Source organism: Camelina sativa, chromosome 14 (assembly GCF_030686135.1).
Source record: "Camelina sativa cultivar CO46 ecotype springtype chromosome 14, ASM3068613v1".
Lineage (NCBI taxonomy): Eukaryota > Viridiplantae > Streptophyta > Magnoliopsida > Brassicales > Brassicaceae > Camelina > Camelina sativa.
Window position 1 is genome coordinate 1,987,668 of NC_141893.1, and position 22,341 is coordinate 2,010,008.

General features: G+C 34.9%; 5 protein-coding genes, 1 long non-coding RNA gene and 1 pseudogene across 9 annotated transcripts; 2 read left to right on the forward strand and 5 right to left on the reverse strand.

The window, feature by feature from the left end:
• The first annotated feature begins 330 nt into the window (after window positions 1-330).
• LOC104739057 (uncharacterized) lies at window positions 331-1,981 on the forward strand. Of its 2 annotated transcripts, none has more exons than XR_759934.2 (5): window positions 331-533; window positions 1,017-1,216; window positions 1,322-1,480; window positions 1,574-1,649; window positions 1,738-1,981. It is a non-coding gene; the product is annotated as an uncharacterized LOC104739057 (long non-coding RNA). The 2 variants fall into 2 exon arrangements; XR_759935.2 differs by having other exon boundaries at window positions 363-533; window positions 1,574-1,622.
• A 410-nt stretch (window positions 1,982-2,391) lies between these two features.
• LOC104739058 (peroxidase 1-like) lies at window positions 2,392-3,859 on the reverse strand. The gene is made up of 4 exons (XM_010459305.3): window positions 3,557-3,859; window positions 3,292-3,477; window positions 3,040-3,199; window positions 2,392-2,946 (listed from the first exon to the last, which is right to left on the reverse strand). Exons 1-4 carry the CDS (start codon window positions 3,770-3,772, stop codon window positions 2,540-2,542), a joined length of 969 nt encoding a protein of 322 aa, XP_010457607.1. The 5' UTR covers window positions 3,773-3,859; the 3' UTR covers window positions 2,392-2,539.
• A 3,291-nt stretch (window positions 3,860-7,150) lies between these two features.
• LOC104739059 (peroxidase 3) lies at window positions 7,151-8,933 on the forward strand. The gene is made up of 4 exons (XM_010459306.3): window positions 7,151-7,479; window positions 7,598-7,786; window positions 7,876-8,038; window positions 8,363-8,933. The coding sequence occupies exons 1-4, from the start codon at window positions 7,267-7,269 to the stop codon at window positions 8,776-8,778; spliced, it is 981 nt and encodes a 326-aa protein (XP_010457608.1). The 5' UTR covers window positions 7,151-7,266; the 3' UTR covers window positions 8,779-8,933.
• A 341-nt stretch (window positions 8,934-9,274) lies between these two features.
• LOC104739060 (uncharacterized) lies at window positions 9,275-12,262 on the reverse strand. Its single transcript, XM_087485693.1, has 9 exons — window positions 11,566-12,262; window positions 11,119-11,166; window positions 10,965-11,024; window positions 10,621-10,704; window positions 10,434-10,538; window positions 10,170-10,283; window positions 9,953-10,053; window positions 9,663-9,774; window positions 9,275-9,577 (listed from the first exon to the last, which is right to left on the reverse strand). The coding sequence occupies exons 1-9, from the start codon at window positions 11,950-11,952 to the stop codon at window positions 9,449-9,451; spliced, it is 1,140 nt and encodes a 379-aa protein (XP_087341819.1). The 5' UTR covers window positions 11,953-12,262; the 3' UTR covers window positions 9,275-9,448.
• Window positions 12,263-13,005: 743 nt separating this feature from the next.
• Window positions 13,006-15,452, reverse strand: LOC104739061 (uncharacterized). The gene is made up of 5 exons (XM_010459308.3): window positions 14,902-15,452; window positions 14,274-14,685; window positions 13,939-14,175; window positions 13,524-13,811; window positions 13,006-13,314 (listed from the first exon to the last, which is right to left on the reverse strand). The coding sequence occupies exons 1-5, from the start codon at window positions 15,306-15,308 to the stop codon at window positions 13,195-13,197; spliced, it is 1,464 nt and encodes a 487-aa protein (XP_010457610.2). The 5' UTR covers window positions 15,309-15,452; the 3' UTR covers window positions 13,006-13,194.
• A 1,859-nt stretch (window positions 15,453-17,311) lies between these two features.
• LOC104739062 (uncharacterized) lies at window positions 17,312-18,849 on the reverse strand (annotated as a pseudogene). Its single transcript, XR_015579188.1, has 4 exons — window positions 18,339-18,849; window positions 18,028-18,210; window positions 17,617-17,732; window positions 17,312-17,526 (listed from the first exon to the last, which is right to left on the reverse strand). The product of XR_015579188.1 is annotated as an uncharacterized LOC104739062 (transcript).
• Window positions 18,850-19,693: 844 nt separating this feature from the next.
• Window positions 19,694-21,852, reverse strand: LOC147927763 (protein DESIGUAL 4-like). Of its 2 annotated transcripts, none has more exons than XM_087485695.1 (3): window positions 21,753-21,852; window positions 20,617-20,837; window positions 19,694-20,010 (listed from the first exon to the last, which is right to left on the reverse strand). In XM_087485695.1, exons 1-3 carry the CDS (start codon window positions 21,771-21,773, stop codon window positions 19,836-19,838), a joined length of 417 nt encoding a protein of 138 aa, XP_087341821.1. In that variant the 5' UTR covers window positions 21,774-21,852; the 3' UTR covers window positions 19,694-19,835. The 2 variants fall into 2 exon arrangements, with proteins under 2 accessions (XP_087341821.1, XP_087341820.1); XM_087485694.1 differs by lacking the exon at window positions 21,753-21,852 and adding an exon at window positions 20,929-21,267.
• Window positions 21,853-22,341: the final 489 nt, after the last annotated feature.

Here is a 22,341-nt window from a genome sequence, read left to right on the forward strand (position 1 = left end):
GAAGATGGTAACAAAGATGGTTCAAAGAGAATAGAGAGTGGAGTAGTACTGAGCTCTTTCGTCATATGCTCTAAGGTATGTTATTGTTCATGTGCTTCTCAAGTTCTTAGCCTCAATCCTGCATTGGTTGTCTGAAAAATCACATCTCTTAGACCATGTCCAGTGGCGTGACTTAACTTAATGGGTTGCTATAATAGTTTCTGGATCAAAAATAAATCAAAAAGGAAAAAAAAGGCCCAAAAACATGAGAATCGTTGCTCAATTAAGCATCGGAAGAACGGTTGAAGCAATCTTACGTGGAAGTTTCTGGTTGGTTGTCTTTTAAAATATAAAACACCAATTTTTTTTCCTTTTTTTTTTTTCCTTTTCTTTTCCCCCGACTCTCTCTCTCTTTTTCCTCCCTCGACGAACAGATGAGAACAGATGAATCTCTTCTGATTCTTCCTTTTTCATAGATTTCAATCGATTCACCTTGATTTTTCCGGAAATCGATCTCCGATGGACTTACGGGGACGGCGAAGGGTACCGGCAAGGTTAGTTTTCGTTGTAACTGTTGTGAATCATGGTAACCCAAACAACACCTATGTCCTGAACCTATGTAATCCTTGATAAGATTTGGCAAAACTGTTGCTGAGATTTGTTGTGAATCACTCAAAACTGCTGATGTTTTCTCTGATTTCAATTGTAGAGATTCATGCATTAGGGTTAATTGATGTGAAAAAATTAGGGTAGAACGAATTGAAATTGATGTTATGATGTTAGGAGAATCAGGTTTCGATTGGTTAGACCAAAATTGAATCAATTATATGACTTCACGGGAGAGATAAGTGTTTCATGTATTTCTAATTATATGACTTGAATACTCATAGCTTGGATGATTGGTTTATATCACTAAATCTTATGCTATGAAGGCAGTCAAATAAAGTCATCCTGTACTTTCAGAGTGGTTTTGTAAGTTATTTTTTTTCTGAGAATTTTGTCTTCTTTGTGATTGTTATGTGTTCTTGTGTATGTAGCAAGACGAGAGGAGCTATAGAGTTGGATGTAATCGAACACTGTCTTGGCCATGGATTTATGTTGATGATATTTCCATGGCTGTGTTTGATGCGATGAGCCTTTGACTCCACTTAACAAAGCTGCCGATGATCTCTCTTAGCCAGCCAAGAAGTAGGATTTGCCTTTCCATTATAGTTGCTATACATTGAAAACTAACTAGGTCTGTTATTTTTTCTCTGAATCTTTCATCTGGTTTTTTTTTTCTTCTTTTCTTATGGATCTGACAATTTACCTACCCTTTGTATAACATGTCTCTTTCCCGTAGGTGCAAAAACAAACCTAAAGGCAAGGTTCCAGTTCTGTTTGTTCAGTTGACTTCGTGGACTCCAGGAGGCTGCTTGCAGATCTCAAACCCAAAGGCAAGGTTCCTGTTCTGTTTACCCTTGAGCTCAAATTAGGATTCACTTGGCGGTTTTGCTAACAGGTGATCATTTTGGTTCTTATTCTTGTTTCACTCTTATCATGTTGGTTTCAATACTACTGATCAGTGTGTCTTCTTATTATGGTTATGTTGCAGATTGTAAATTCATGATCATGAGCTGGAGGTAAAATTATGATGGCTGGAGGTGAATTAGCTGAGCTACGCTTTGCAAGTATCTTTTGTTTTTCTTCTTAGCTCTACCACTTTATGTTAAAAATTGTTGTTCCATCTCTCTGTGTTTTTAAAACATACTTTTGCAGGTCTTTGATGAATGGAACGACCAACGTTAGCAAGAATCTACCACAATTACTCGCTCTTCATACTCTTTTACTGACATTATAGCTGAGTGAAATTCATATGTATTAATATACAAGAATTAAAAAAAAATATATATATTTTAATAACTGAGAAACCTATGAAGATTTCTCTAGTGGAAGGATAAATTTTGTTTAAGTACTTAGTAGGTTGCTTTGATTAATTTAATAAAATTATATGATTAATTTATTTTTGTAGGTTGCTCCATTGGCCATGCTCTTAGAGTCGTTGATGAGCTATATAAGTGAGATTTGCTTGGTGTTTAATCATTAAACCATTGATATATCATCACAAATGTAGCTTAAATGGGCTGACGGGTCCATGTATATTTAAACGGGTTTAGACAAACAGGCTTTAAATTTAAAAAGGTTTAAATGGGCAGTTAGTTAAATGGGCAGAATATAAACGGGTAGTGTTTAAACGGCCCGGGCTACCCGTTTTAACATCACTAGCAGAGATAAACTCGTCCCGCCACCCCACCTTTGAATTTTCTAGGTTCTGTTACAACATATGTTTTGATATGATATAAATTTTTGTTTGGTTTCGGTTTGGATCGATTTAACCAAGTTAAAGTTACTACTCAATTCAAACTCAAAAAGTGAATCAAACTTTTTTTTCCATAACAATTACTCGATAGATTACAAATTATTCATGGAAGAAACAGAGCACAACACCAAAACTCAAACAAGAAACTTTCCAAAATAAGCAGAAACCGTTTTGACTCACTCAACCGTCGATGGATCGGGATTAGTTAACGAAAGCACACTTCCTCCTGATCTCACCGTTTCTCCCGGTAAGAATTTCGACAAAACCAAGTTTGAACATCGAGTCGGAGAAATCTCTGTTGAAAGAAATCCCATTAGTTAAGGCCTGAATCTGAACGTAATGTCTGGTGTCAAAGTCATCGAGAAGCGTAGAGTCAGATGTGAAGAGCCCTTTCCTCTGAGCCACGACGTTGTAGTAGTGAGAGTCAAATCTCTTGACACTGCCTGGGTCCATGTCCACTATGGATCTGAAATCAGTGGGCTTGCACCTTTTCTTCAATGCCCTGACGTACCCTGGGTTCATCGCCGGGTCAAAATCGCCTCTGCCGGTGAAGTTGTAGATACGTGCGTTGACGAGAGCGCAAGTAGAGATTCCTATGGTGTGAGCCCCTATTCAACAGAAACCATTTTTTATTCAGCTTTGAAACTTTCAAGTTCATAGTAGCTTTTAAGATTGCACATAAGGTTTTAGTAGAAGCATACCAGAGAGAACGACTAGGTCTTTAGCGTTAAGACCCTTGTCGGCAAAGTTCTGCTTCAACGTGGTTATGTTGGCGAAAGGCGATGGTAAGTTGACCTCGGATATTCTCGAGATGCGTCCATCCCTGCGGCCCAATGGAACCGGCCACCATGGTCCCCTGATCTGTTTAAAGGCAACAATAAGAAGTTATGTACTAGTAGTCTAGTACTTTGAGTTTTTAGAATAACAAAATCAGTCTAATGCGAGAATGTTACCACTAAGACGGCATCTCTGGCGACCAAGGCAAGAACATCAGCGCAAGAAACAACACCTGGACACCTCCTCTCGAGCGCTGCCTTGGCAGCATCAACCACTTCATAGCCTCTCAGGGACAGGTTGGGAACAGCGTTTCTTTCCGCATCATTGTTTGGAGATTTCAGAAGAATGGAACCATCACATCCCTACATGAATCATAACCAAGAGTTACGACTAGTTTTATGTATCTATTGTTGCAGTCTCGAATAAGTGAAGCAAGCTTACTCTGACGAAACAGTCATGAAAATACATCCTTAGAAGCGCAGCGGCGAGGCTTGGTTTGCGAGAAACATATTGTTGTGTGACACGGCGGACAATGCGTTCTGTGTCAGGACACCTGGACCGGTAGTAGTTGAGGTTAAGACTATACCAAGGAATAGCAACAGAATTTCCAAGGACGCTAAGAAGAACCACAAGGGCGAGAAGGGTTTTGGTCATCATAACTGTCTCTCTCCTTTCTTAGCTCGTTTGCTTTGTTGAGTGTTAGGCAAGAAAGGTGAGAACGAGCTTGGCGATGAAGGTGAAGGAGGAAATCTTAGTCCTTTTATAGATCATCCAGTCCAGAGACGTTGAAAATGTCCATAGAGACATGTCAGATGAGATTAAAGAAACCCATTTTGCAGTAGTACTCCTCTGTTTCTTAATTAGGTTTTAAAAACAGAGGGCATTGCAGGGCCTCCACGATCTTTCTGGTTCTTGGAGTTGGTTTAATATTAAAACTCCCTTGAGATAGCTATTGACTATGAGAAGATTGTTTGCACAACCTGTAATCGACTAGGGAAAGAAAGCTCTGTTTTTATTTGTTGTACAAATATAAAAAAAAAATGAGAGAGTAGTATATTACTCAAAAGTCAAAACAACTGTCTTATCTTAAAATTTTTAATTAATGGTTTACCAAAGCCGAGGTATTCATTATCATCAACTCTAGTACAGTAGTATAAAAAACAATTTGTTGGGTCGTGTGTGGAACACACGTCCGTCTTTTTGGTCTGCCGTCTGCATTCTTTTTTTATCTTATGTTCCATGAATTTCTCTGTGTACATCATTTGTGTCTTGATCCTCTTAAGAGCTAATAGTTAGGTGAATAGAACAGCGAACGTGAAATGCAAACATAAACACATAAACGCTTAAGTGCTAACGCGAAAGATAGATGCAAATTTAAGTTATCTCAACCAAACTGAAAACATGAAATACGAATATATATACATCAGATGCAAACGAACATGAAAGACATAAACATACATTTTGACTTCTTTTGCATGTTTTCTTCTAGTTACAGACTTACATGTTTCAAGCCGCAACTTATAAACAACATTCGAAATTTCTATTTTGAAAGATCCAACTTGCTAATTGGAATCTTAAGTAATTTCCTTGGGCAAACTTTAATATGTCCTCTAACGTCGTGTGTGAATCACACGTTATTGAAGAGCGCATTATTCTTATCGCTACATAAAATTACGAACTCGTCCACAAAACCTAAAAAGAATCGTATAAAAGTATTGGTAATATATACATGTAGGCACTCCTAGGCACTAGGCAGGACCGGGCCAACCCGAACATATATTCTTATCGAGCATGTTTGGGCCGGTTCGATTTGTCCCGACATATATAATAGCAATGATTACAGTGAAAGTCATTTTTCAGGTTTTCTGAAACATTTTTTTTAAAAAAAATTAAAGTTATATTATATTAAAATCTCTTAATGGGCTGAGCCGAGGCCTTACACACAAAATGAAAAGTCCGAATTTTTTAAAATCCAGATAAATATAAACTTCACATGTGTTTCTTTTTATAAAATTCACATGTACAGTATCAGTTTATCAGAAGATGCCAACGTTCGACCGACTTCAAAAAGATATATTGGCGTGGTGATCTGACGAAACGCCACTCCTTGAGCAGTTGAAGCATTGATTTTATGCCTTCGTCGGTCTATTTTCTATGGAGCAGTTGTGTGTGAAAATTCTATTTTGTTCTCCACTTCTCCTTATTATACAAACTTTTCAAATTTCGCATGTTACAAACAAAGATTAGGTTCAAGATATAAGAAACAACAATTTACGACAAGAAACAAAATTCTAAATAAAACTATCCGTTGTAATATTTATGTATTAATAGATATGAGTTCTACGCGTTGGGATTCTTTCGTGTCGCCGGTCATGATTCATATCAATTTTTTTAATATAATTTAATATTACTCAACGATCAAATTGGATTGTATATATTTTCTTTTATCGGATTCCACATGGATAACAAAATCCATTATTTGTTCATAATGGATTTGATGATACATGATAAAGTCTAGACAGTTAGTTTGTTTTCTTCCCCTCAAGACAGTTTCTACATATCCATTTTTTTTTTTTGACAATCATTCTACATATCCATTTTTTGGTGAATAATATGCAATATTTTGAAAAATGATATAACGATAAGGATTCATATAAATTGATAGATTACATGGTCTAGCCACTTCATATATGTTACAAAACTAATTTTGTTATTAACATATGTTATCATAGCATACGAATTACGAAATCGGTATCTCTACCAAATCCCTTAATTAATCTTATGTGCGTACTTATATACCTTAATGAACTATAAAACTATAGACAACGATATATATCTTGGAATACTTACTTGCCCGTTAGTACATGTTCGTTTGCGGTTCTACTACTTGTATTATTAGGGATTAGGTCGGGTCCTGTAATTTTAGAATATAGAATGATCAGTGATATATCACAAAAGTACAAAAGTACTAGTTGTTCTGTACTGAAAACTTGCTTTATATCTCGAGGCGATTGCTCAACCACAGCTATAATTATGTTGCTTCATCCAAAATATAGAATAATCAAGATTTCACGAATTCTAGTACTCGTGACAAAAGAAACCAATTGTAGTCATATTCCGATCAATAATCTAAAATTAAAGGTCTTATAATCGTAGTTCAAAAAAAAAAAAAAAAAAAGGTCTTATAATCTCAGTTATGTATAATTTTTGCTTTTGTTGTTGATTATGACATCATAACGCTCAATATACACAATTAGTTAAATCTAGCTTTCTAGTATTATACTCACTGTTAGCTAGACTTTTTGTTGTTGGTGATTAACTGATTATGACATCATAACGCTCAAATTCACTACAATCAAATAAGTTTACAAGACGTTCTATGTTACCAACTTACCATAGCTTGATTTAAGGACTAAACATTCACCCTCTTTTAACATAATATCTAATATACTTTATTATCACAGTTGACAAAATAAATACGTATTTTATCATTAATAATATAGTTAGTTAGATGATTTGAGATTTGGGTTTTTAGAACATAGTTATTAAACATATATATGATTTTATAGAATAATTAAAAATATACGAGGAAAAAATGCAGCCCTTTTTCCCCCAAGATTGGCGAGAGTATTGGTCATATGCCCAAATCTTCAGTAACTTAAAAAAACAAAATCACATTGGCTACCTTCTTGTTTATAAAAAAATTCCATAAAAGATCTAACATCCAAGGTTTCAAGTAATGGGAGAAAAAACTATAAGTGGAAAGACGTAAACTTTAATCATTAAGAATAAGAAAATCTTCCAACTTTATATCTCATTGAAGCTAAACATAAAACATGATATCAATTATTCATGACATTAGTAAGAGTACTATAAAACCATTTTTGTAATTAATAATGTAATTTTCAAACTTTGGTAATTCCGAGTGGCGCAGATTGTGAGTCAGAGAAATATCAAAAACAAAATAAAAATACACTCATAAGAGAGCACATGTTGGTTAGCTTAAATGGACCCACCTACACAACCAAACCTGCAAAACCTTCTATATAAAGCTCTTTTGACGTCTCCAATACATCCATCACACACAACACAACACATAATCCTCCCAAAAAGACATTTGCGTCTTGAAAAAAAAACACACAAATTTAAAGATGAATTGCTTGAGAGCTATTACTCTCTCACTGTCTCTCTTTTTTGTGGGAATGGTTGGACCGATCCAAGCTCAATTGCAGATGAACTTCTATGCCAATACTTGTCCTAGCGCTGAAAAGATTGTTCAAGATTTTGTTTCAAACCACATTTCTAATGCTCCTTCTCTTGCTGCTGCTCTCATTAGGATGCATTTCCATGACTGTTTTGTCCGAGTATACTCATCTTTTCTCTCATCCTTTTTTTCTCTTTATATATTGTGGTTGTGGAACATTCTGAATAGCTACGGAATTAATAATTAGATGGAGATATATACACATGTAATTGTTGTAGGGATGTGACGGATCAGTGCTTATAAACTCGACGTCAGGAAACGCAGAGAGAGACGCAACTCCTAACCTAACGGTTCGAGGGTTTGGCTTCATCGAGGCAATCAAAACTGTGCTTGAAGCTCAATGCCCTGGAATTGTCTCTTGCGCTGATATCATCGCTCTAGCATCTCGTGACGCTATCGTTTTCACGGTAAGCATCATATTCACATAAGGTGATCACAAATAACAAATCATATCGTAGTATTTCGCATCATATAGTTGACCTTTGGTATGTTGTAGGGAGGACCTAATTGGAGTGTACCGACCGGACGAAGAGATGGGAGGATATCAAATTCATCGGAGGCATTAGCCAACATTCCTCCTCCGACCAGTAATTTCACCAATCTTCAAACACTCTTTGCTAACCAAGGACTTGATCTTAAGGACCTTGTCTTACTCTCCGGTAAATTCTTCAACCCATACCACACAATATTGCTAAGAATTAAATTAAGTATGGAGTGTTAAAAGAAAATATGTGTAAACTAAATCAAAAACATGATTTTCTCTTGTGTCTGCGTATGCATTTACAATCTACAAAGAAAAAATAATTAAAAATAACTTTTACATGTATTATATATTAACCAAAGAAATAAAATGATTTTCAACTAAAGATTTTTTTTTTATAAAGAACTATACAGTATTTAATAATGTTACAACGCTAGTAAAACAATTTAACCTATGGTTCCAACTTCCAAGATTGTTTAAAGAAATTATCGTATAATAACAGGGGCGCACACTATTGGTGTATCTCACTGCTCGTCTTTCTCAAACCGTCTATACAACTTTACGGGCCGTGGAGACCAAGATCCAGCCTTAGACAGCGAATATGCAGCCAATCTCAAGTCTCGGAAATGTCTTAGCCTCAACGATAACAAGACCATCGTTGAGATGGATCCAGGGAGCCGCAAAACATTTGATCTAAGTTATTACCAGCTCGTCCTCAAGCGTAGAGGTCTGTTTCAGTCAGACTCTGCTCTCACCACTAACCCCACGACACTCTCAAACATAAACCGGATCTTGACGGGTTCGGTGGAAAGTTTCTTCTCTGAGTTTGCGAAGTCGATGGAGAAAATGGGTCGGATCAATGTCAAGACGGGATCAGCCGGAGTGGTTAGGAGGCAATGTTCCGTTGCAAATAGTTGAAGGGTGAAAATGTAAAAGATCTGGGAGTTTGGGTGTAGTTGTAACTTGTGAGAATAATAAGGATGATGATTGTGATGTGACCTTTTGGGATTTTTGTGTGTTTGGATTTTTTGTTATAGACTTCGTCAATAAATATATTAGTGTTTTTCTACGCATTTGGTTTGTCTTGTACGAATCATGACATTTGAGTTAGTTTCTGTACCTTGTTGATAGAATTATCTGCAAACGAGAGGATCCCAAAAATTCAAGAAATTACGTACTAAAGGGAATACTTTTTTTCGATTACGAAGGTTAAAAAACTATTGTTAAAAAAGTTAACCTAGAACATTGATTAATTAAATGTGTTTAACGGCTGTTTTGACCAAAATAATCACATATGATCTTTTCTTTTTGACAATTCCATGTACTAACAGACTCTAATCAAAATGTCTAAACTATTTTTCAGTTAAAAATTTTGGTTCACAGTTTTAGTTTGTTAAATATAATAAAACCCAAGTAAAAAAAAAAACTTCAATTGATACGAGAAATACCGAAAGTCAAAAAAGAAAGAAAGCTCTATTATTTTCACCAATCAAGTACAAAAGTAAAAAAAGTTATTTGAGTTTGTATCATTCCTTCGTATGGCTCTGAGGAGAATGAAGAGAAAACTCTGCACCAATCACAATCTTCTTCACCTTCTTCTTGCAAGAAGTATACCCGAAACTATAGCTGTCCCTGCAACTGCCATTGCCACTGATGATATTATCCTCTTTACCGTAAATACTGACTTGTCGCTCGGTATCTCCATTAGATCATTCATCTGCAGTTTCCACGAAACGAAAATTAAGTACAATCCTAAACAAAAAATTAAGCTCCTTCACTCAGAGGTTGAAACGAGATCAAACCGTTATAGGTTGCTTCCAGTTCTTCTTGATTCCATTAATATGCCCTTTCCCGATAACTGCCACAACCGAACTATGCTCACTTGCAACTCTCAGCAAAGAGGATGCCATGTACCTGCAAATTTCTTATATCAGGAGATACTTTGGATGTGAAAGCCGATGGAAGATCGTTAAATCTTTATCTATTTTGGCTATGACCAGTATTTCTATTTTAGTTTCCAGATTATATATCATGATACGCCAAGCTTTACAAATCTGATAAACTACATAGAGCGGGAATAGAGAATACTAACTGGTCTCGCTCATGCACTATTGTATCCATGAGAGTTGGAAATTCCTTGCTCATTTCTTGAATCACCAAAGTCAACATATCCACATCGTCCATATCTTTCAGCTGAAACCAATGCAATTTACCATCGACCAATATTCAGAAACAATATATCCTCGTTACAACAAACCACATTCATTTACATGTGCAGAGTAGGGAACAAAGAATACACTAAGACATACCATTTTCTCGAGTTCCTCAGCGCTGGGCAAGAAGACAGCTTGAAACAGTATGGAGTATAAAAACTTTACCTTGTGCCACAGAGGCATTTTGGCCCATGTTCTTTTTAGCGTAATCTGCTTCGACAAATACAAAACCAAAGTGAATATACTGAATTAATGCTGTTGAAAAATAGACGCCGATGAGGTGTTAGAGATGCGACTCCATGTTATAAGATGCATAACATTGCTGCAAGAACGTTTTAAAACAAGGGACAAACATATCACCTGTACAGGACGATCACCAAGTATCACCTTGCCGCCGTATTTAATTGCTTCTTCATACGCCACACGAAACTCAGCACCAGGAAAAACCTCAAGATGACTGGCGATCTAACAGAAGGAGAGGGTGTAAATTTTTTGGTTCAGAACATTTAGCTTCCATCAAAAAAATTACATGATTAAGGAAACCTGCCTTTGCAAGAAACCATCCATAAAGTATTCCGAATGTGTTCTGTTTTTGCTTCCAACTTTCTATCATGTCCGACATGGTTGGAATCTAGAAAAGCAAAACATAGTACCATATCAGAATAAGCAAAAGGGTTAGAATCATGCATAAGTAATTTGGATCTGAAATGAATCAACAACAAAGCATAGCATATGGAGCAAGTGAAGTACAAGCATCATAGAAATTTCATTTAAGAAATAGGCAGCTTCTGTTTCGTGATTAGTATATCATTTTTGACAACATTAATCATTAAAAATATAAAACAAAACAGGAAGGAAGAAGAAGAATCACAAAGACTGTGAAAAGAAAACCTTCAAAGTCTGAGGTTTGAGAACAGACAATCGGCTTGAACACAACTCCACGAAGACAACCTGTAATATCAACAACAAACATGCTTAGACCTCAGCATAGACATAATAAAAATATCAAACTTCAGTCCTCGATGAGCATTCAAAAGAGAAGAACCTCTGGTTTCAAGAAGCTGATGATTGCTTCAACTTCAAGACAGGATTGCTGCAAGCCAGAAAAGGTTTACTCGGATTATTCCATGATGAATGATTGAATCATAGTCTAATCTGACAACAAAGAGCTAAGCATTTAATTTGTTCTGACTAATAATACAATCAAACAAAGCCCAATTTTGCTGAATTTAGCAATATTTTTCCAGAAGCTACTAAATTTAAACCATAACTCCATTTTGGGGAATTGTTCTGATACAACCAAAAACACAGGTCCCATCATTATTTCCCCCTAATAGAAATAAATGTTTGATAGATCTTCTTGAAAAAAATTTCACATGCAATTAATATAATTCAGCTTTCTCCAAATCAAGCAATCTCTGAATCATTCCAGTAATTACCAGAATCCTAGTTCAATTCTTCCGCAAATTTAGAAACAAAACGAGGAAGATACCTTGGAAACATGAGCAGTACCAACCAAGTAGACATCGCAAGATCCACCATCCGCTGTGGACTCGCACGTCAGAATCACAACGCTTTTGGCCAATTCATCAGGCAGCTCAGCTTTAACAGTCTCAGATGAACACTCGCCGGCATCACCGCCGCCGATTCCATCTCCATCGCCGCCGCTAACAACAGAATCAGAGTCTTTAAATCCCTCCTCCTCTGCCGCCGCCGCCGCTTCTTCGTCGAGCAGTTCATCCTTGTCCACATTAACTATGCTGTCGCTTAAGGAGATATCGCCGGTAGGTCTAGGGTCGTCGATGTGAACGAAGTCCTCGCCAGAGTGAACCTCCGTCTCCGAAGACGGCGATTGCGTCGTCGTCGGCTCTATCGTCATCGGCGATGGCAAGATTTAGTAATTCTGAGGAACCTCGAGGGCGAAGATAACAAGATTGACCCTGATTGAGAGAGATCACGCAAATATGGATGAAGACGAGACAGACACAGTTAACCAAAAAAAAACTATCTAAGAAAGAAAGAAGGCAAATGTATATTATCATCACGGTGGGAAAGTCGTCTAATCCTCCACCGTAAGGTTAATTACTTTAATTAAATCATTTTAATTTCCAATTATGCTTAAACCGAGTAAACCGGGTTTGTAAATTTTGGTCCGCGTTCGCATTTAAATTTTTGTTTCTCTTTATGTTAAAAAAAAAAGGAGGTTAAATTCTTTCTTAAGAAAAAGTACAAAAACAAAAAAAAAAAAGAAACAGCTGTAAAAGTGAGAGACTAAAAAAAAAAAAAAAAAAAAGAACTCTAATTAGATTCTTAGTTTGTAATAGAAGTAAAATATCATTCTCAAACTTTATATATTTTAAATCTAGGGGAATTATAAGGTAGGTAGCCTAATTTTCATTTCATCAGTTTCAATTACCCTAGATTTTAATCAATTTCTTCGGTCGACTATTAAAATGTTGTCACAAAAATAATCTCATTTTATTGTCGGTGTATTTTAATTTGGTTTGGACTTAAAGATATCTAGTTTTCAGGGATCCAGATTGAGCCGGGTTCCACGCAATTACCCTGTTAATTTATAAGAAAATTAACTCACCAAAATTATAATTGCATGTAACCTAACAATTTTCATGAGAGAAATTAAAAAGAAAACATATGTTTGTTAGTTTGTTAGTTGTCGAGTGTGACTGAGTCATCCTTTAAAAAGAATACTCTGGAATTTGTTATTTTTTCGAATATTTTACAGTTCCGATGTGTTTCAATTATTCTTCTCCTACAATTCAAATATCTTTTCTACCAGTCAAACACTTATATAAGATTTTTAATTTTAACAATTTCATATCTTACAAACATATATATAATCTTTTTTTTTTTTTTTGCTTGCATATTAATATGATCATATATATATATATATATATATATATATTCCAGAAAATTGTTACGACCGGTGAATATATCAAAAATGTGTAACTACAAAAGCTGAAAGGCAACCAGCCAATTAACAACATATATTAATGTTGACTAGTATATGAACTAAAACTAATTTGTTGGTTGGGAATGGGATGGTAATACCGAAAAAAGTATAGTGTATATATATATATATATAGTTACGGTGAAATTATAGCTAGGGATGCATATAGATGAGCTCATTCTCTTTGCACTCTCGCAGTCCAATTTCCATTACTTTGCCACCAGTGGAAGAAGTAGGTAATATATCACAACACTGCCTTCTGGGAGCCTTCAACTACCACATCCAAAATACTTTACTTCAGATAAACAAACTTAAATCAAAGTAAGGAAGTAGTAGTAAAAACTATATGAAATACTATATATTTATGGTGTTGTTTTTTAAAAAGTCACTACGTATTTCTAAATATAATCAACTTTCACCATCTAACTATATTTGTACTTTTTTCCCTCAAAGAAAAGAAGAAAAAAGATGGAATGAATTACTTGTCTGATATCGAGATCGAGTCTTTTTGAATACACTCTAATCTCTTGGATTTTGCGAGGCGATGTAATGGGATCGTAGGTGCAGTTCTCATAAGCTTGCGTGTAAACACTTTCAATGGTTCCATTATGGCGACTAGAAGAAACATGTTGCATGTAGAAAGTGACAGGTCTTTGGCAAGGATCAGAATGAATCTCTCTTGTGTTGAATGTGTATCCGGTTTGTCCCCACGGCCGGAACGTCTCTTGTGTCCGCAAAACAACCGGTAATAACAAATGCCTACTATCAATCTAACATTTGAAACAAAAATAAAAATCATTTGATATAATATTAACATTACGTTACGTTACGGGAGTCATGAAAATTCACATAACTTAATTCTCAAACCATTTAAAAAAAAAAAAAAAAAAAATTAACCTGAACAGTATAGCCCCAGGAAACGGATATGGTCCAAGAGTACCAACGGTCGTAGCAAACGGAGAGTTGAAATATACGGAGAGGGTCGAGTTCTACGGCGGAGAAGAGGTGGCTGACGGCGGAGAAAGTGGTTGAGTTTGGAAAGATTGGGTCAATGTGAGCCATGTGGTGTAGTGACACCATCGGTCTCGTTGAATGTGATGTCAATATTCCCAATGCATTTCCTCTTACATCAAACTGCTTATTATATATATAAAAAAATAATAGTATTTTGAATAAAATTTTGAAAAAAAAGTTACTAATAACTATTCGAAATAGAAAAGAAAACTTAAAACCTGATGGAAGCCAGGCTCACGAGACAAATCAACTCCAAGCTCGAGCACACAAACATGAACCCTAGAGTCTCCTCCGTACAAATGTGGATACCGTTCGATACAAGAATCAAAGTTTCTAGCTAAAACATTAGCCAATGAGCTGCTTAAAGCGAACCCTCCACCGCCAAAAGCCATGTCGTGTCCGAATATCGAGTTCTGCTGATAAGTCTCTGAGTTCGATCCTATGTAATACCATGATGTGTGGTCGTATTTGGATAGCGTTCGAGCGAGGTTTTCTGGGATGAATATTGTGTCGTCGTCTCCAAACACGTACCATCTTACCTCTTCTGAGGAAGCGTTGAATAGCCTGACAGTTTCTAGAACGCACCGCGCAATTCGGATCGCGTTTCTGTCACCACCTCTCCAAGTGTACCTTATATATATAATAATAAAGTTGAATTTACAAAATTACAAAAAAAAAAAAGAAATTTGAAATTTATATAATTATAGTATATTAAAATTTTGTAAAATCAATATACGTTACATAAAATAGACGTTACAACAAATAGTACTGTATCTGATTAAAACTAGTAATAAGAAGCCATACCTATTTTAATCGATGATGAAAGTAAAGTTCAAGTTAATTTACCTAAACCGAGAAGTATCTTGGGAAATACAAATCGGAGGAAGGAGATCAGAATCTGTGTGGTTCTCCGAAGACGACAAGGGGCGGTCAACGAAGACGCAGCCTCTCATTTTCTGAGCATCCCACCAAAGCTTAACGTACTCTCTACGCGCAGGCCACGAGTTCGTGCTTGAGCCTAACCCAAAGACGATGTGGTTGATTTTTGTTAGGCTCTTAGATTGATCTTGATCAGAAGATGAAAAGTAGGCATGAATAGAGTTTTTAGATTGAAGCCTTGAGGCGGAGATGAGGAGGTAGACCAAGAAAATGAATGCGAAAAGTAGTATGCAATTTATCATACGCGTCGCGATAGTGGAAGAAGAAGAAGAGAAAGAATGGGTTTTGGATACCGGTCGAGATGGAAGACACATTTCTTTACGGTTCGACAGAGACAAAATATCTATGAAGAAGGATAAATATTGGTATATTACCTATATATATATATATATATTCCTTCCGTTTCGAAATATAAGATGTTTTAGAGAAGTTTTTTGATTTATAATATATGATGTTTTCAAGTTTCTATGCAACTTTTAGATTAGTTTAGTACTCCTTCCGTTTCAAAATATAAGATGTTTTAGAGAAGCTTTTGTTTCATAATATAGGGTGTTTTCAAGTTTCTATGCAACTTTTAGATTACTTTAGTACTTTATATTATGCAGTATTATTTCTGATTGGTTGAACTTGTTAAAAGTAAAAACTTCATAATCTGCGTGCTTTAGTTAAAACATCCTATATTTTGAAACGAATGGAGTATTTTATATTATGCAGTATTATTTCTGATTGGTTGAACTTGTTAGTAAAAAATTCTTAATCTGCGTGATTTAATTAAAACATCATATATTTTGAAACGGAGGAACTATATAATATGGGAAAGGTAAGATCTTAAAATAGATTATGATAGGACGGTGGGTGTACTAAATTATAGTGGTGGTCACGGTGGGTATAGGCCGTAGCGGCGGCGGAGGAGGAAGGTTGATTAGAGGGAGAGTAATGGAGTCATGTTAAGAATGGTTTTAGTGTAAGGAGTAATTGCCTAACTTAGTTGTGATTAGGCACGGAAGCTAAGGCGTAATTAAATAAAGTAAGAGTTTATTAAATTAGTCGTATTTAGAAAATCTAATTGGAGAGTGTTGGAGTCTTTATGGACTCATACGTTAGTTGTTTCTCCACTTTGTCAATTTTCTCAATTTGAAGTAATGCACATCTTAAATTGGAGATGATTTATTTTTGGGTAATGGATTTATTACTTGACGCGTGTCAAATTATTCACATCTCTTTTCTATTTAACAAAAGAGACTTTTTTTTTTGTTATTTAAAAAGACAGAGATTTTTGTTAACAATAGAGGCGTTTTTTTTTTTAATAAAAATGAACAGTAGAGTTTATTATTTGTTTTTGGTCATGATAATAGATTTTTTTGCCTGCTTTTGGTCACAACAAGATACATACTGTATTTTTTTGATATGTTAGTTAACAAAAATATATCATTTATTAATGTTTAGTAATTGTGTACCTAGATCTCGTTCCTAATTTTATTTGAGTCAATTGTAAGATTACAAGTCCGACTAGTCCAATAAGGCTTGCTTTTAATTTATTATTGTGCCTGTTAAATGTAAGCGCATAGTATATACTTTACACAATTAAATATTGAGAAGATATGAAGCAAGCAACGTTTAGTAACGTAAATTTTGCTGCCCACAACATGTGCAGTGTCACAAGATCCGAGCCATAAGGGATGATATTAATACATTTCTAAGACATGGTTTAATTTTGTTTCGTGAAAAATGATTTTAAAGAACTTGTTAGGAAAAGTGAGGGAGAAATGCCATGAATACGTATCTTTAATTTGCAAAAGACGTGGTTAAAATACTACTGACTGACTCACGTACGTGGACAGTCCCCTGTTTTTCTAGTTCTTTTTTTCTTCTCCAATCCACTATTATCTGCTTAACAATATCCTACGTCCATAAATAGATTTATTATATTTCGGAAAAAAAATTAAATGATGAAGAATAATGTAGTTTAAGTCTTTGATAACCAACTCCAACACAAACTGAACCTATTAGACTTCCGGTACCGGTTAGAGTGTAACGAAGGTTTTTAGTAATTTATCGTTTCCGTAAGAAGTCCTTTAATTTTATTGAAAGAAAGAAATAAGAGAAACTCCAAAATAATCTCTAGAATCGAATCAATACTAGTCGAGATCGTTTTTGACCTCTCAGTGACTTTTGCAGTCTTCAAGCGTGTGCATATCCAGCGGAGTTTAGATATGTCGACCAACCAGACGGAACCACTGAACAACATCACACCCTTGGTGGATAAACATTATGGAACGGAACCGTGTACTACCAAAAAGATGTGATGATGGTCATATCATTGCAATCATCTCTTTATTTTCCTTATTGGTGTCTCAAAATTGAGCTTGGTTTGTTATTAGCTCATGATTTTATAAGTCCCTTTCTTAATATAATTAGCTCGTGCATGGGTCATAGTCATACTCTGCACCAGCTTTTGTAAATCTTCCTTTCATTCGTCTCTTCGTATCAGCTGTAGATTTTCGAGATTCATATCTAATTTGCTTCCCAAACCTGCATTTTGTTATTAATTTCAACTTGTAATACGTATACACTTGGCATGGAGTTATCTTTAATATAATTTGCATGAGATATAGTACCTACTTGCGTTTCTTCTTCTTTTCGAAATATCTCTTCTTGGCCTCTTCTCGAGCTTCCGGAGTATATCTTTCAACAGGTATTTGATTCTCCCATGGTAACATCTCATCGGTTAAAATCAACTGCGATTGTCCACAGTCAAGTTGAACAAGAGCGTTAGGGAATATTGCAACATTATTGGTCTCTTCCTTTGCATTTGAACCAATCATTTGATTTATATAGTAATCTTGAGAGCTTGCATTAGCCAAAGCTTCAATGTTGTAATCTTTATGTATTACCGATGACATACCCGATGATGAAGATGATATAATATATGAAAAGAAAACCAAAAAAAATTTAAAAAAAAAAAAAAAAAAAAAAAAAGTCGACAATGAAGTTAATCAAAACCGACAGAATTGAAGTGATGTTTGTTAATACCTTGGTCGACGTGGTCTCTGGATTGTGCTTCGTTAATTCATCGATTAGATGATCAGTTAGGATCAAATCTTCATTGGGGTTATATTCGTTTAATACTGCCTCGTCGCCATCAAAACCGTTCAGAAAAACATTTTCTATATCTTCTTTCGTTTCGTAGCCATTGAAGCCTGAGTATGAACTATCCTGCGTAAAGTGACACAGAAGAAACATTGCATGAATAGAGCTAAACAAACATATAAATTAAATAAATCATCATAATCATATGAGAACCCTCTTTCAAAAAAGACAACAAAATTGTTAGTGTATACTACCTTAGGAATGTCCAAACAACCGGGCCGAAGCATCGGCACTTGTTGATCACTATAACTATTCCTTGTATAATTTTCATTTCTTTGAAAGATTTCAAAAGATGAGGACGAGTCCTCGTTAAAGAGAGGTAAGGAACCATGGGACAATGGCCAATTGCGATCAACAAAAGAAGATGAACAAGACGAGGAAGAGGAATCAAAATCAAGACAATTATATGCCGAATTATAATTAGAACCGTTTTGAAGAAGAAAAAAACGTGAGAAGATATTAGGGTTTAAAACGCATGTTTGGCATAGGCTCAACCCTTTATCAAGGCACTGGACAACCGCGGTCTCAGAAACGCAATTGTTACACAATGGAATCCGCGACTTATCGTGATTTTCCACAGTCTCATAGTGTAACTTCCAGTCACATTGAAGACAAAGCCTAGCCAAATGATCGCACAGTGGTGATCCCATATTTGCACTTAATTAAAAAAAAAAAAAAAAAAAAAAAGGATACGAACAGTATGAGATTTTGAGATCTCTAAGTTTGAAAGAAACACATTATAGTTTTGAGATCTACTATATAGCTTCTGTTTCTTAATTTATACTAAAGGTTACTGTTACACGTGGTAAATAATGATGTCATATGGTATGAATGCATATTCATCGGGATGTTCAGTTTGCATGCTAGGGTTTTTGGATGCAGATAGGATAAATAAATGAAAATTTTTTTTTGTATGTGACGGAAAAAGCGAATCCATCTGCGAATATTTCGATTTTTCAAGTTTAGAATTTAATTATAATAAGATTTGTTAGAAAGATCTATAATTTTCGAGTCTAACTATAGTTAATCCGGTTTTTTTTTTTCACCTCATATAATTAATCAGTTTTGAATCTCACTATTATAACGTTTTATCCTTCTTCTTTTTTTTTTTTTTTTGGGGGGGGGGGGGGGGGGGGGGGGGCAACTAACGTTTTATCCTTCTATTTCATCTTTATCCATTTCTTGTATTTTCCCTTCTAGCTTAATTTTTTTTTGATCGTCTTTATTAAAAAATCAGGAACCAAGTAATAACACAAGAAATTTAAAACCAAACGAGGAGAGCCTCGAGAATTCAAAAACTCCGACGACGTTCTTCCTCAATCTGATCTTGAAGAAAATTTCACCTTTATCCATCTCTTGTATTTCCCTTCTAGCTTAATTCATAAATCATTTTTGAAGAAAATTTCACCAAAATTCAAATTTTTACACTATAATATTTAACATTTCCACGTGAAATTTCACTATATATGTCCACGTCATAGCCATAAGCTATTTTTTTCTTTCTTTTAGTTCGTATAGTAACTAGTACGACAATCACAATTCACAAGTATTCACAGAATTCTGAACATCTTATTAAGTTATCTAGCTTCTGTTATCTTTGTTACACGAATTATTATAAAATAAGAAAGAGATTTCGATTTCGATTTCGATGTCTATGATATATACGACCAATTCACAAATTAACTTCAACATTATTTAGCTACGACAGACGATACGTAATAAATGACAGAGGCAATGGCATGAACGAAACACACTTTGGCTCCAAAAGATAGAAAATATTTGTTTGTGAATCCACATTTTGATCTTGACTCTCTGTTCGACCATATCCCCATCGCAAGTAACACCGCTCCAGCGATTCCTACGACCCTGTTCTCAACCAACATTGTCTCAAATTTTAAACCATAATTCATATTTCATTCAGTCAAGAGCTTTTAACAAATGTAACTGGGTTAATACGCTATAAAATGTTTTAATCTTGAAACAACCTTGTGTAATGATTAAATACTGATTAAACTTTTTGATTAATATTCTCATCATATACATAATGATTGATATATTTGTTTCTGGACTAAACTAAATAATTTTCAGGTTATTAATTTTGTGGTAAATTAATATTTTAAAAATGCATTCTAATAAATATTTCGTTTCTTATTTTTTATTTTTATTTTTTGTAGTAAAATGATTAGGAAAGTTTATGAAAATCTTCCTAAGCTTACGAATATTACTTTTATACATCATTTGAATTATCATTTTTAAGAAGGCTTTGTTCTTTTTGTGAAATTAACCTTTATTAAGAAGGCTTTGTAAACTTTTAAAAAATGTATTTGTTCTATTTCTGAAAACGTAATGATATTTAGTGGTATGTATTTCATGATATCTCTCTAAACTATATGATTACAGCAAATCTATTAACTTTCCCTTTTCTCATGCATGACATCTATTCTGAGTTTTAGGAGTGTTAAAGATTATTACCAGTTGAGAACAAGGCATATTATGTAGAACTGTGTAGCGATCGTATTAGTTATGGCGCCGACGCCGACGCCGGGTGTTGGTGATCGATTGGAGGTAGAGCATCCGATCACATTGGCAATGACATGAGCTGCTGCCAAACATGACATTGCTATAATCCCTAACACAAAAGCTCTTTTGCTTGGAGCTTTACACTCGACCATCCACACCCTATGGTGCTTCACCTGCCACATACCAAAAACAAAATATATATAATCATCATCATCACCATCATCATCATTTGTTGACTATATAATATATGATAGACATATTCACATCTTGTTGGGCAACATCGGCTTGTAATCCGACGTAACCAGCGACGATGTCTAAGCCCACGATCAAAACAATGCAAACTACTATTGTAACGTAGAAGCAGCCTTTCGTCTCCGTTTTGTTTCCCCCTACCATTTTCTTTTATAAAAAAAAATTGTCTTGTTTTTTTGTTTTTCTTGTTTTAAGAGGTTGAAAGGAAAAAGGTTATTTGTGAAATTGAGAATCTTGTCTGAAGGGAGCGAGAGTAGTACTTCTTTTTATGAGAGAAATGGATTAATATATAAAGGTTAGAGTTGGATTAGATTTTATCTAGTGTGGATTAATAAATAAAGGCTGAGGCTAAATGATTAATTTTGGTCGTTCCTATCTATATATCAGTAGTAGTTAGATAAAATATGTACTCATATTAAACATTTAAAATGAAAACCAGAAGATTCATGTTTTACATATATGGCAAAAAAGAAAGAAATTGAAATGGTCTATAAAGTAACCCTATTTTTATATTATCTTATTATATAATTTCGAATATATTTTATATAGTATTATGACATGTGGATTAAATGATAAGTTATATCATAAGATAACTAAAATAGGGTTAATTATCTTATAATATGTGGATTAAATTCACACTTGTCTAACAGAAATAAGATAAATTAGAAATAAATAGATATAATAAACTACAAGACTGCATATCTACAAAAATTTAATTAAACTACAAAATTTTAATTATTTTTTTAAAGTTGTGAATTAAAAAGTGATTTTAATTAAAAGCATTCTTTTGAAGAAGAAAAAAAAAGATGAAGTGGTAAGGACTAAGGAATGAATACCCAGGTAGCGCCCAGACCCATGGGAGGTAAGGTGAGAAGAGAGCCTTAGACAGGAGAGTCTTGAAGTTCTTCCTCTCTCGTGACGTCCACTCATCACGTGACTCTAAACACTCAGATTTTGGATTTAAAAAAAAACTAATAATCAAAAAGAAATTGAAGAAAACATTAAGAAAGGAATTAAAAAAAAAAAAAACCTGTATCTGATCGATCATCCACTTAGAACGCAGCGCAGTTAGAGTAACGGACGATGATTTGGGTCTGTCGTTGTTGAAGATAACGACTAGCGTAGAGAGTGATCTGGTGTGATTGATGCCGTCGTCGGAGAGCATAGATAGTCTCGGGGACCGACGAACTGTATTTTGGGCTGAGGTTGATTGAAGTTATCGATGGGGCAATGTCGTGGAAGTTTTAGGAAACGATATCGATCTGGACCGGAAGAGCAACAAGATCGAGTTGGCTTGATCGAGACTCTAGAGCAAATTAAAGACGTGTTAATTGGGAATGATCATCGATCGATGAAAGCCAATTGGAAGAATCGAAAGATGTGACTTTTTAGGCGAAACACTTTTGATTAGAGAATGGGTTATGA

Excerpts from the sequence above, each read along its gene's own strand:
- LOC104739058 (XM_010459305.3), bottom strand. The coding sequence starts at position 3,772 with ATGATGACCAAAACCCTTCTCGCCCTTGTGGTTCTTCTTAGCGTCCTT. Across the intron at positions 3,200-3,291 it reads CCAGAGATGCCGTCTTAGTG|ATCAGGGGACCATGGTGGCC; the intron begins GTAACATTCTCG and ends GCCTTTAAACAG. Across the intron at positions 2,947-3,039 it reads AGACCTAGTCGTTCTCTCTG|GGGCTCACACCATAGGAATC; the intron begins GTATGCTTCTAC and ends TCTGTTGAATAG.
- LOC104739059 (XM_010459306.3), top strand. The coding sequence starts at position 7,267 with ATGAATTGCTTGAGAGCTATTACTCTCTCACTGTCTCTCTTTTTTGTG. Across the intron at positions 7,480-7,597 it reads TCCATGACTGTTTTGTCCGA|GGATGTGACGGATCAGTGCT; the intron begins GTATACTCATCT and ends TAATTGTTGTAG. Across the intron at positions 8,039-8,362 it reads GGACCTTGTCTTACTCTCCG|GGGCGCACACTATTGGTGTA; the intron begins GTAAATTCTTCA and ends GTATAATAACAG.
- LOC104739060 (XM_087485693.1), bottom strand. The coding sequence starts at position 11,952 with ATGACGATAGAGCCGACGACGACGCAATCGCCGTCTTCGGAGACGGAG. Across the intron at positions 11,167-11,565 it reads GTACTGCTCATGTTTCCAAG|CAATCCTGTCTTGAAGTTGA; the intron begins GTATCTTCCTCG and ends TCTGGCTTGCAG. Across the intron at positions 10,705-10,964 it reads TCAAACCTCAGACTTTGAAG|ATTCCAACCATGTCGGACAT; the intron begins GTTTTCTTTTCA and ends TTGCTTTTCTAG.
- LOC104739061 (XM_010459308.3), bottom strand. The coding sequence starts at position 15,308 with ATGTGTCTTCCATCTCGACCGGTATCCAAAACCCATTCTTTCTCTTCT. Across the intron at positions 14,686-14,901 it reads CAAGATACTTCTCGGTTTAG|GTACACTTGGAGAGGTGGTG; the intron begins GTAAATTAACTT and ends TATATATATAAG. Across the intron at positions 13,315-13,523 it reads TCGATCTCGATATCAGACAA|TTGAAGGCTCCCAGAAGGCA; the intron begins GTAATTCATTCC and ends TGGATGTGGTAG.
- LOC147927763 (XM_087485694.1), bottom strand. The coding sequence starts at position 21,060 with ATGGTAGGGGGAAACAAAACGGAGACGAAAGGCTGCTTCTACGTTACA. Across the intron at positions 20,838-20,928 it reads CCGATGTTGCCCAACAAGAT|GTGAAGCACCATAGGGTGTG; the intron begins GTGAATATGTCT and ends GGTATGTGGCAG. Across the intron at positions 20,011-20,616 it reads ATATGCCTTGTTCTCAACTG|GGTCGTAGGAATCGCTGGAG; the intron begins GTAATAATCTTT and ends GGTTGAGAACAG.